This window comes from Zootoca vivipara, chromosome 1, assembly GCF_965207765.1.
Source record: "Zootoca vivipara chromosome 1, rZooViv2.hap1.1, whole genome shotgun sequence".
In the NCBI taxonomy this organism is placed as follows: Eukaryota; Metazoa; Chordata; class Lepidosauria; order Squamata; family Lacertidae; genus Zootoca; species Zootoca vivipara.
In genome coordinates, this window is record NC_142582.1 from 97181521 (window position 1) to 97195174 (window position 13654).

The following is a 13654-nucleotide window of genomic DNA, read 5'->3' on the forward strand; positions in this document are numbered from 1 at the left end:
AACTTCATTAACTTATTTTTTCCCTGGTTTTTATGTGTATATCTTCCATTTCAGGATGAGGAGGGTGTGGAAGGTGTTTCGGTAGGGGCCATTCTTTCAGACTACCAACGGGTCCGTGTAGAAGACGTGTAAGTAAAATTACCCTCTGTGTTACAATGCATGGAAAGCAAGTCGTAAAAGCACCTTTAAGCTATTGCTGCTTTTAATAATAATAATAATAATAAAATGTGCACTTAAATCAAGTTAGGATTCCAGAAAAACCATCAGAATTTCAAAAAAGAAATATTAAGATCTAGAGTTAAAAATTTATCGAAAATTTATAGGATATTATTAGATTGGGAAACTAAAGAAGAATTTGTGAAATCATCTATGATCAAATGGGCACAAGATGTGGGTCATAATTTTGATCCGAACCTGTGGGAACATTTGTGGAAAATAAATTTAAAATTCACTGCTATTTATACGTTGAAAGAGAACTGTTTAATAATGACCCACTTGATGTCTAGTAAACTAGCTAAAACGTTTAGAACTAAAAGTAACCTATGCTGGAAATGTAAAGAAACAATTGACACATTTTATCACTCATGGTAGGTCTTGTAGAATAATAAAAGAATTCTGGAAGATGGTTTATAACGAATTTAAGAAAATGTTTAAAAGAATGTTTCCTAAAAACCCAGAAGCTTTCCTTCTGGGAATAATAACAATAGAAATACCAAAAAATCAAACTACTCTATGGATGTATGTGACTACAGCTAGTAGCACAAAAGTAGAGAACTGATGTAGTACCATCAAGAGAAGAATGGCACCTTAAAATATTAGAATATATAGAACTTGCCAGCATGACAAATAGATTTAGAAATAAAGATGGTAAGAATTTAAAAGAGGACTGGACATTATATATAGAATATATGGAGAAATATTATAACAAGAAAATAAGTGTAACAGACTGAAAAAAATAGTACTCAGCAGTAGATGTGACAAAGTGAGACAGTGTAAGATATGAAAATAATTTAGTAGAATAAGAAAACGCAGTCAAAAAGACAATAGATACCGGTAGGAAACCAGAGAAAGATCGTAAGGGATGTTAAAATTAAGGTTTATAAGAGTCAGTTAAAAATCGAGGAATAAGTTATGTTAGTATTATTATTTACATTATTATTATTAATTTTTTCTCTTACTATTATGTGTCTGACTATAACATATAATGCATTGATGATATGATAAAATAGAAAAGCAAATAAATAATTTTTTAAAAAAAGGATTGTGTAAAATAGAACATGAATTGCAACATACTTCACACACTGAAGATTGTTTTTTCTTTGTGTGCTTATCTACATTGAATGTGAATTAAAGCTGCTATACAATTCTTCTATACTAGCCAACATAAAATTGGGAAAGAGCTATAATCCTTCCAATTTTTCTGTTTTCGTTGGCTTGCCTATTTGTACTGATTTGCCCGTTGTCTACTTTGCTTGGAGTCAATGGGATGTTTTTAAGACTTGGGTAAAAATGGTGTGCTTGAACATGAAAGGCCTGATTGGACAAATATCTCTCCTCTTATTGGGGAAATATTGCAATGCATGATTTTAATGTACACTTTGCTTGTAAATGATTGTACCTAGGATGTAGTTGGAATTTTTATTATTTTTGCCTTTTTTCTCTATGGCTGTAAGATGCTGCTGTCAGAGTAAAATGGGCTCTTTCCAATACAGTGAGCAGATTCACCTGCCCAACATATACTGAGCCTATGGTTTTCAGTAATAATCTGACAAATTTCTGCTTAAATATTTCAATTAGAGGTGCATCCAATATTTTCTGTGGTCCACACTTCACCTTTCTGTAGCTTATATTTATATTCTGCCCATCTGCTTCCATTTGAGTGAAGAGGAAGGTGAGAACCATTGTGGGCTATTGCAGTCTATGCCTGGGCAGCAGCAATTTTGGCGTAAGGTTAATCTATGGACAAATAGATGCCCTCCTACGAGTGCAGGTTTTCACTCCTGTAGTAATGAGTGAAGAAATGAGCGTGGAAACATGGAATTGCTTCTTTAACCTGTGATGGTACTTATTGTCGTTTAAAAATTAAGCACTGTTTATAGCAGGAATGGAGGACCACTGACCTTCATGATGTTTTTGGACTCCCATCTCCCAACAGCCCCAGCTAATACGGTCAATATTCAGGGATTGCAGAAGTTGTAGCCCAGCGTCTGAAGACCTCTGGTGTCACAACCCTGACTTGAAGTTTCAGGCATATTAAATACCTAAAATGTATTGAGCACTGTTTGGGGGATCGACGGACGGTTTCTGCACTGTCTAAGGAATATGGGGTGATAAAAGAGAAGAATAAAAGGAACTGCATTATGCAGATTTTTGGATGTTAAGAAAATAAATTTAACTAAATATGATAAAAAGTTAGAAGCCAGTGGGGAGAGAGACGCAGCATAAATATGATCACAGAACAGGCGAGAAAAATTCAGCAAGCAGCGCCGTCCTCTATGAAAACTTAATAAAGAAAGGTGGGAAATGGTACGACCAATTAAATGCAATACTCAAGGCAATATAGAACAAAGACTTGGCTTGATATTTTGTTAGTTGCAAGAGACAGATAGGGGCAAGTTTTTGAATTGTATACATAGGATTAAGAAAACCAAAAGTGGTAATGACACTCCTTGTACCTGACTAGAAGATTGAAGAAGGGTTAGTGGTGGGTTTGCACATCATGATAAGCTAGGTTTGCTAGTGCACACTGCTCAGATGGGGTCCACCCTTTCTTACTTTGCTGTGCTGGAATGAAATGAATCACAGCCCCAGCTTAGTGCTACACACGATTTGTTTCTCTCCAAACCGTGAAACAAAGCCCAAGAGAAGCCATGTTGTGTGCAGTCTACGTAAGGATGGTAGGAAAGAATATGAGGGAACAAGTGGCGGGAGAAGCCCTTTCCTATGCTACTTGTGTGAAGGTGTCTAGAGAAGGCAAGTTCAGTAGAAAGGGACAAGAGCAGGAAGTGTGGAATAGCAGCAAAAAGCAAAACCAAGGGATTTAAAATTAGGGAAAGCGGGAATACTAGAAACTACATAAATCAAGAGAAAATAGAACCATCCCCAAACAGCCAACGTTAAGGGGTGTGTGAGAGAGAGTTCATGAAAATAAATTTATTTGAAACTGAAGAGCAATAACAAATAGAAGGGAAAATAAGTTGCAGCACCTGAGGTGAGCTCCCCGACAAGGGAAGCTCCCACGTTCATTTCAATGAACAATGCCAGTTTGCATGCACATTCATTTCTGTGTATGAATTTGATCTATCCACTTCAATAAATAGAACTTAGGCCCAAAATATCTGTATGGGCATCTTCATCTACAAAGATTTCAGGACGAGGCTGCTAGCATCTAGTGCAGGCATCCCCAAACTCAGACCTCCAGCAGTTTTGGGACTACAATTCCCATCATCCTTAGCTCACAGGACCAGTGGTCAGTGATGATGGGAATGCCTGATCTAGTGAGTAATCCTCACTAGCCATCCCTTTACAGTGCAGTCCTATGCTTTTCTACTGAGAACTAAGACCACTGAGTTCAGTGGAATTCCTCCAAGGTATATTGCAGTGGTTCCCAATTAGCTAAGTACTGTGGAACCCCTGTAGTTCAAAAGCCAAGCCATGGACCCCCTACTTTTTGAAAATGTTGATACATCTGTGGTTGTTTTAGTTATGTGAATGGCACCACCATACCCTCCAACATGTCCCCGCACAAAACCAGGAGGCACGTCCTTTGGGCCGCACTCTTGCACGAGTCACGTGACCTGTGTGAGCGCACAGTGTCCAAAGCCACATGTTTTCAGGCACCACGATCTCATGTGAGGGGCTTGTCCCACAAGCTCATGTGTTCTGGGACGCCGTGCTCTCACACGAGAGCATGGCCATCCAAAATGGGACGTTCCAGACAGTTGATGGTTCTGTGTCTTAGGCCCCATGGGTGGGCTATGTGTCCCCCTTGGGGGTCTGTGGACCAACAATTGGGTATACCACTGGCATGTAGGATAGACTTGGTAGGTTTACAAGGGGCGTGGTTCTTAGGTTTTGATGTCTTAGTCCCGATTTAACCTGTTTGATGGTTATATTGCCAATTAGTAGTTTGTACATACGCTTCGTTGCAATTAAGCTTGATTTTAGTCTAGTGATGTGATGGTAGCTCCTCTGGCCTCTTATGGGAGAAAATGTACAAATTCACACATTCACTTACACAAATGTGAGTTCCATTCAATTCAGCTGGTCTTATTTCTACTTCTTATAGTAGCAGATGTTGCTGGAAGTGCAGTCGCTGCTTCTTCCTTTTACTGATGCAGAAGAAGAATTTGTTGGTGGAACATTTTCTTCAAGCTGTCTTAAGCTTCTGAAAACATTTCACAGTTTGAAATATTTTGGTTGTAGTTACTGTAGGAAGTGTGAGATACATAATTGCATAACCATTTTACAAATAGACAGGACCTTTTCAATGGCCACACCAGCACTAGCTGTTTATTTCTGGAAATGTTTAAACTTTCTGTAAAGTTGCCTCAGGAATAGCTTATATGAAGCTATATAAAAAAAGTGCACAATACAATGCAGTTGTAAAAAACCCACCTGCAGTATAAAATAGCAGAACCGGCAAATGAAAGTAGAAAAGACAGCTAAAGTACAAATAAATGCTCAGGAGAATAGGATGGATTTCACCTGGCACGTGAAATATAACCAAGTTGGCACCAGTCAAACATGTCTCTGCCGTTCCAAAATTCGGGTGCCACCACAGAAAAGGCTGTCTTCAGTAGCCATCCCCCTACTTCAGAATGGCAGGCACTTGGAAGATGACAAAATTGATAGTAGGTTCACGTTAAACAATGTGGTGTTTCAGATGCCTCAGATGAAGGCAGTTTAGGGCTATGGAACTATCTCGCTAGAGACTCATCAGGCAAGCTCCATGTTGATTTTTTCAAAGGCAAGTAATGACATATTTTTAAGGAATGCTTTTAGGGAATAATTCTGGCCATTTAGGGAATGATTCTGGCCATCTAGCCCAGCATCCTGTTTTCATAGTGGCAACTAGGCAACTTATAGAAAATATGAAAGAAGGATCTGAGCACAACAACATTCTTCGCACTTTTGACTGGCAACTGGCAGTAGTCAGGGACATGCCACCTCTGACAGCGGAGGTGGAGCATGGCCATAGGGGTTAGTAGGTATTGATAGCCTTGTCTTCCAGGAATTGGTCTAATATTTAAACACCATTCAAGCTGGTGATATTTACTACTTCTTATGAGAGCTAATAGCTGCGGAGAGATATTTTTTTGTATTATTCTGAAACTGTAATTATGGATTGGATGCTGTGTTGTTTGTTGGGGGCTGCCTAGTCACAGCACAGGATATAAACACACTCTCTCTCTCTCTCTCTCTCTCTCTCTCTCTCTCTGTGTGTGTGTGTGTGTGTGAAATAAAATGAAATAAAATATGGAAGCCAGTAACTTGACTTAAATCATTGACCAGAACACAACCCAGTAATGTTTGGACTAAAGCATTTCTAACAGCATCTTCTGTGCTGCATGGCAAATTGAATTGGGAGGAGTTTCAAAAATGTATACAACACGGTTCAGGGAACTGCTGGTTAAAGGGGGAGAAAACTAAAAAAAAAAACCAAAAACCCAGGTGTATTGAAATTGCTGAGTATTCCAAAAGTAAGTCTTTGGATCCCAGCCCATGTTTCCACTTAAAAATAAATAAATGAATGAATAAAATATATAATAACGGAAGTTCCAATTTTACTAGATGGCAGAACCATTAAACCTTTCCAATTCATTTTATAACAAAATTCACTTTATGCTAGACTTCATGCTATTTTATATTATTTTTGCTAGAAAACGGAACATACTTCTCCATCCCCATACTTCATAATCTTACACTATTAACTTCACTAGAGTGAGTAATCCTGTTTAAGTCAATAGGGCTATTCACGGTAATAACACTAAAAACCTATGTTCTTGTTTATTAGTTCAGTGTCTATAGAAGGGAGATGTAGGTTGTGTGTGTGTCTAGTGTTTCACTTTTATTCAGAAATGTCTATGTATCCCTTGTTTAAAAATGTGCTTGTTCACTAGATAATTAAGTTCTTACTCATGATTTGTCATTTTAAGATAGAACATTCAATTCCATTTTAAAATCCCAAAAAGTAGGGTTTTAAAATTTTGTTTATTGAAATAAGGTCTACTTGAAATATTTTGAATACCTATAACAGTAAAAAGAAACACGAATAGGAAATTGGAACCTGAGAAATAGAACATACCACTGGTTGGTATAGCTGTTAGGTTCAATGTATTTGATATTGGCAATTTCCTGCACTTTGCTTCTTTAAGGGAAATCTGTTAGCAGGGCTCAGCTGTGTTAGCTCATTATAAAATTATATTGGTTGCATCCTGGCTCTCCCTGCACTGGTGGTAGAATTTCCTAGGTGTTCTGCTAAGGCAGGCACCCCCAAACTTTGGGCCTCCAGATGTTTTGGACTACAATCCCCATCATCCCTGACCACTGGTCTTGTTAGCTAGGGATCATGGGAGTTGTAGGCCAAAACATCTGGAGGGCTGCAGTTTGGGGATGCCTGTGCTAAGGACACTTCTGCTGGCCAAAAGCGAGGAAGGAGATTTTTTGCCAATTGCCCATTCACCTGTAGGACTCAGTCCCTCCCATACTGTTCCAGGAGGTCTCCTAATCCCCTGGAGCAAATTTCCAGGTGGAAGGAAGAATTGACAGAAGTTGTACCCTCTCCCATTCCACAAGTGGGATTCCTCTGCTAGATTCAAAGCCTTCCCTTCCATGAATGGCAGCCACCCTTCCGTTTGCAGAAGGCAAAGACTAGACCCAGGCTGCTGAAACAGCATTATTGAATTTATGATCGGTTTTCATATCACTTTTCGTAAATACAGTGTTTAATTATGAGGAGTTTTAAAGGGCTTGAGACCTGTTAAGAGTGCATTTAACATGTCTGTTATTCTAGAATTTCTGTTTTCCCCTCCACATTTTCAATGCAGGGATGTTTTTAGGCCTATTTCTTAGCCTATTGTGCTGCAGACTTGTTCACAAAATTGTTCTTTATCAAGATCTAGCGGTGCATTATTTGTGAGTTTGGCTGCTTAACCGGGAAGGGTTTGCTTTAGGTCTCTTCAATTCATTTAATTTTTTTTTGGGTATGATTCTAAATATATAATTGTATGGGTGTTGTTGCACGTTTACAATGTGTAAAATAAAAAGGCAACCTTTAGAAGAATGCATCCTACTAGACAAAGAGAAGATAAGAGCATTGCATTTTCCCTATTTTGTATGAATCCTTGTCTCTAACAATAAAGGCTTCAGGAACCTAAGCCCATCCTTTCCTGTGGCGCTTTGGAGTGAATTGTCTAAATATGTGTATCAGTTAAGCTGAACAAATATTGCTTACTACAGTGATCCCAAGTGGTATTTAGTATTCCAGTGATATTTTGAGTACATATAAGGCTAAATTATAAATGTTGACTTTATTACTTGGAAAATTGGCTTCATTCAGGTGAATTATAATTAATAGATTTTTTGGCATAGACGGTCCTTAAGGGGTATGCTGACTTTATCTTATTTCCCCCTTTTAAAAAAAGCAAGAAATTGGTTTCGTGACTATATAACTTTGCTTGGACCCTCTGATTTGTTAGGAAACTGTCTGCCAGGGCACACTTGCTGTTTCAGAGTTATCCACAGGAAAACAAATTGTGTGTCAATAGGTGTTCGTGGAGTAGGCAGTTGATGAGCAGTTTCCTTCTGCAGTTTCTGAGGGGCACTGAAAGTAGCCCTACTCCTTCATATCTGACTTCAAGTACTCGCGTTCTTTCCCTTCCATTTTACCCTCATCACAACCCTTAGAGGCAGGTTCGGCTGAGAGATAATGAGTAGTCGAAGGTCACAAAATGAGCTTCATGGCTAAATAGAATAAAAGCCAGTATCTTCTGAAAAGAGGCTATGGGAGGTCCCATTTAAGGAAAGGGCAAAGAGCAGCAGTTTATGCTGTTTCCCCTGAGAACCAAAACAGAATGAGGATTTTGCAAGTGAATGTGCCCCTGTGGATCCAAAGCAAGTCTACTTTGAAAGCTAAAATAGCTAAAAAGTGAAGAGCAATAATGACCCCAAAGATTCATGTTGTATTTCCATATTTAAAATTCAAAATGATATGGCCAGGTGCCCTTGATTACACTATGGGTAATATACAATGTTCTCCTCAGCGTAGATCATCTGAAATCAGTGGACTTTAAACACTTTCGTCCATTGATGTCAGTGGCTCTCTTCTGTGACTTAATTGTATATCACCCTCTATTTTCCATAAAACCACTTGACGTCTTCCTCCTTTAGTCCCAATAAGTAAATTGATGGACTATCATAGGTTAAAATGTAGCAGTCTTGGGAAATAACCAGTGCTTTCACAAAATGTTTAGGGGTATGCGTACCCTCAGAAGAAAAACACTGGAAATATCTATAGCTGATTGCAGAACGTCATGATAAATTTGGTTTAAGGTTTAATAGTCTGGGTTTGGGTGCAAGAGCATAATAACAGCCATTTCCCCCCCCCCCTTTGTTCAAATAGGTGCAAGAGGCTTACCCTGCAACCATTGGCTTACCTTTGGCGTCAGAACCAGGAAACTTTGCTCAAAGAAATGATCTCCTCGGACCTTCAAGCTATAATAATAAAAGTAGCAGCTTTTGGTAAGAATCCAAACTAGAATAGGTACTGAGGTGAAGGATGTTTGATGTTTTATTATATTTCTATGTGTTGGAAGCCGCTCACAGTGGCTGGAGGAACCCAGCCAGATGGGCAGGGTATAATTATTATTATTATTATTATTATTAGCACTAGTTTGTTTTACTAAAATAGAAATAGAGAGAGAAAACATGCATACAGTAGATAGCCATGGGGACACCAGAATCTGTTTTGTAGATAAGATGTAGCCAGTAAAAGAAAACTGTACCAAGCAGAGGTGAACTGTGGAACAGAAATATGAAGAACTTCAGTTCCATGACTATATATTTAAACAATTAATTGAACTTCTCTGTGATAAATATTTTTCACACTAGACACTGAAAAAGTGAGAAGCTATTTTCATGGCCATCATTATTAAGTGAGTGTGTTTTTCAATAAAGGTTCATACATAATGCAACAGTTTGCAGTTCGCTCATATGAGTGATACAAATGGATTGCTTGACATTGGACCATTATCTATAAAGTAGAATCGACTTTGATGAAAGGGTTTAAGTAAAAACTTTACTAACAGCAATCAATATATAACTTTGTGGAGACTAAATCAACTTTGCAACTAATTAGTTGAGAGACTTATGGTCCACACCTGCTTTTGTTGTAGATGCCTCTCTTCCTGCTGATTCAATGCTACCCTCTCTCATTCTACCTGTCTCCTAGATTGTTCAAATGGCTATTTCCCATTCTTCCTTAAGGAGCAGGCATAAGAGAACCCAGTCAAAGGTTGTTGGTTGGTTTTTTAAATGCAGAAGCGCTTTTGGCTCTGCTAGTACTTGGGTTCAGGGCATTGGTTTTTGCTTACGGCAAGTGGAAAATTGGAATGTTAGCCTATAACAGCTTTTGAACCTGGTACTCTGCAGATGTTTTGGACGGCAACTCCTGTGGCCGTGTTGTTTGGGACATTGGGAATAGAATCTGGAGGGTACCAGGCTAGAAAAGGCTGGCATAAAATAATTATTTACAGTAGCATTTCAAAAAGGTTACTGAACATGCGTCTGCATACAGGGAAGTGTGCGTCTGAAGGTGTTTAGGAAAGTGCAGTTTCACTATCACATTCCGAATCAATGCACTGTTTTACTTTCATTGGACGAATTGTAATTTTAACATTGAGCTCACCTATTATGGAAGATGGTTTTGACCGGTCACAAAGATCTGTCTAAGCACTGTATGGAAGCTGCATTTATTGAACGACATGTGGGTTCTCTAACCACACAAACTGATGAGAAAAATATTAATAGTCCAATGCATCATTTTGAAATTACAGCCCTCTGAGCAATCTTTCACATAAAAGTATTAGATGAGGGTTTAGGTATAAAATTTGAGAGAAGGACCTTTTCCCTTTGGGGGTCAGTAGAGGTTTGTGGCCCATTAGACCAAGGAATGACCAGTATAATAGGAAAGAATATGTTCTACATGGGTGGATAAAAATATATTTCTGATAAATTGTGTTGTAGAATCTTGGCATGAATCAAGCCTCATGGTCGTCATCTGTGAGCTGAGCTGTTTCTGTTTAAGTGCTTGCTTTTTCCTCCTTTTTAAAAGCAAGAGTTCATGTCTTAAGGGTAACATTGGTAAGAGTTAACAGAAAAACTTCAGCTTTGCTATTATATATAAAATATATTAGGTTGGAACTTGAGTATCTATTAGAAGAAGTAATAAAATGTTAATTCTTCTTCAGCTGTGATGCTTTGCCAGAATCATTTTATTTTTACAGCACTTCTGGTGTGAACAGTAAAACGAGACCATCATAGGTTCATTCTGTGCTTTCTTAACATTTATACAAAGGAAGAGAAATAACGGATTCTAAAAAAATCTGCCTTTGGTCACAAATTGCGAATTCTTTACACACACACACACACACACACACACACACAAGCCCCCTCTGTTCTTCCAGAATGAGTCTTCCCTTTAATTAGGGAGTAAGACTCCAATCCTAACCAGGTCTACTCAAAAGTAAATGGGGTTAGGATTGCAGCCTTAGTCTCAAGAGAGATATTGTTTTAATGTATACTCTTGAAGCAGAACCATAGCAAAGCTTTGTGTATGCCTATGAAGCATAACTAATAAAGTTGCCGTCATTCAGATTATACTTCTTGATGATCGGGTGAGTTTTTATTTTTGTGTTATAAGATCCTCTTCAAGGGTATTATAATTCAATCAAATTTGTTTAGCAGCCAACTTATGTTTCAATATATAAATAAAACCCTTTAAAAAATAAAAATAAAAAATAAATAAAACACCAAACCTTAGAAAGGGGTAATTCTTGAGCGATACAGGAAATGACTGTAGGGGTGACATTGCTGGTGACCTGTGTCATCCCTTAAGCAAGATAAGCTTGTCTTTGTATCTCAGCAGCTTAGAACAAGTTGGAATAGGCTTGCTAGTACACAAAGAGCCCTTTGTGGCGTTCTCCTTTAAAGCACAAATACCATAAATAGTTGTAGATAGTAATTAGAAAATGGCTGCCCTTTTTTCTTTCTTTTTTTCCCTTTGGCTACAGGTAGAAAGATCTTATCGGACTAAATTTCTCACCTGCCTAGGGCAGGCATAATTAGATGTAAGCAAATTTAATGGCGCTTGTATGCTCTGAGGCCATTCTGCAGTGCCTTCATAATTGTGTGCTTTATTAAAGTAGGTTTAAGGTATGGCGGCTGTTTAACGTATCAAGTGGCACAGAAGTTAAGGTATGGGTTACCACTTTACCTTTTAGATGAATAATCAAAGCTGCTTTTAAGCTAAATTGCAGTAAATGTATTTGGAATAACACCTTTAAAAGTCTGAGGGGTAATGCATTAGATGGCACATTGCGCAGATGTGAAAGGAATAAGCAAATATGTAACTTGAGCGTGACATTCATCAACACTGGCATGCTCGTACAACCTCCCATAGCTCTGGTATCCATTAGTTTAATAGACGCTAGTAGGAAGGTGTAAGACTGTAGACAACACGTAATTATACAGGTAAATGCACATTAATTTTTAGAACACTTTTCTCAATCCACATTTACAAATTAATATTAGGAGTTTTACTTTTCAGGAGGTTAGTGTGCTTCCTCCAGGCTTTTCCTAGTCAGAAATCCAGTGGAACTTCTTTCTCCTCCCTCACAACAAGCAAACCAATTTCATATTAACACTGCTGTGAACGGCCATTTTCTGCTATTGGTTCGCGAGTGCTAGTGCCAGTGAATGAGTTTACACTAGTGGGCCTTGGCTGCCTCCTGTACAAAAATGAAGAAAATAAATGATTGTGATAGTATTTATTATTGTCACTGCTTTCAGGTGTCCACACGTATTATCTATGTGTAGTGCCTACCAATATAGTGCCTACCATATTGGCCATGTTGACTAAGTCTGATGGGAGCTGGGAGTCCAGCAACCTCGGGGAGACACTACGTTAGCTTACCCCTGCCTTACAACACCCTGTAAAGTAAGTCAATATTATTCATACCCTCATAGAGGGACAGAGGGTTTGTGACAGAGGCAAGATTCAAACCAACATGCAGCCCAGTCTCTTAGTCCCTACACTATACCAGCGGCTCTCAACTGAATCCCAGTATTTATTTGTTTCTTGAGATTTGGCCAGGGTGGTGAGAGATGGGGTAGCTCCTGAACACAGGCAAGAAAAAGTCAAAAGCAAGAAGAGAAATCAGGTGGAGCAGGAGGCAGCAACAAGGTGCAACTAACCAAGCAGAGAATGCAGGATTTATAATTTAAGAGCTGTCTGAAGTGAGCTGCGGGCAACTTAAACCTGCCAGGAGTGAGACCTCAATGCCTTTCATATCTCCTGTGTCAAGGAGATTGTGGGCATCACAAGGCAGGACGTAGTCTCAAACCAATATGTTTTTCTTCCAAACCCACATTCCCAGGACGTTCACACTTCTGTCTCAGCAACGTCTATGCTGGCTTGGTCTTGTCCCCAGATTGGAAGATGGCAGGACGCCCAAGGACGTGTTTTATGGGCAGCTGGCAACATCAACCCTGCCCTGTGGAAATCCCTTGCAGACAACTTCAGTGCCTGGAGATGGGCAGTCAGGTCATGTGTCCATAGCAATGACCAGAGGAGGAATGATCACTGGGAGTAGCACAGAGAGAAGAAACGCCTTCATCTGCCCTAGCTGCAACAAAATATGTCTCTCCCGTATTGGGTGGTTGTAACTCTCCAGTGATTTGACTTCACCCCCAAAGGTGCACTCCTCCATTGTCTCTTGAGACAGACTGAGGCCCACATCAGTAGCTTGCTGATCAGGCCAAATGTGAAAGCTGTTCCCTGGAACTATGTATCCGCACCTGCCTCTGCCTGTGCATATCAGCAAGATCCAGTCAACTTATTGGGATTTAGGATCATCATGTGCCCTGGAAATAGAACGGAGGCATTCTCAAGCTGGCAGCAAAGAAAAGGGTACTGGTTTTAGAAGTTTAGAAGTTTCCTGCTTCAAGCCCAGGCAATCCTGATAGCCACTAATGCAAATGCAAATATACCACAACTAGTAGGTTGCCTATTAGAAAAGAAGATCAAGTATTGTTTATGTATGCGACAACCGCGGCTAGGACTTTGTTAGCCCCAAAATGGAAACTACAGGAATTACCAACAATTGAGGAGTGGCAGATTAAAATGATGGATTATGCTGAACTCGCTAGGTTGACTTGCAAGATTCGCGACCAAGGGGAGACAAGGTTTCAAAAAGACTGGAGTAAATATGTGGATTATATGGAGAAAAACTGTAGATCTTTAAAAACACTTGCAGGATTGAAATAAATCCTACGAACTGATTAAAAAAGTCAAAAAGGAACTGCAAAAATGGAGTCAACAAGAAACCCGCGTGAAGGGAGGGGGGGGAGTCGTAGCTCGGCAGAGCAAGATGTA

At 39.1% G+C, this 13654-nt stretch overlaps 1 protein-coding gene across 2 annotated transcripts in view; it reads left to right on the forward strand.

Annotated features, from left to right (window-relative positions):
- DPH6 (diphthamine biosynthesis 6) overlaps positions 1 to 13654 on the forward strand; it is a 233007-nt gene that overhangs the window by 44620 nt on the left and 174733 nt on the right. For both annotated transcript variants that reach the window (XM_088671286.1, XM_035110376.3), the window contains exons 4-5: positions 55 to 128; positions 8624 to 8742. In XM_088671286.1, coding sequence (XP_088527412.1) covers positions 55 to 128; positions 8624 to 8742 — 193 coding nt within the window. The remainder of the gene's footprint in view (positions 1 to 54; positions 129 to 8623; positions 8743 to 13654) is intronic.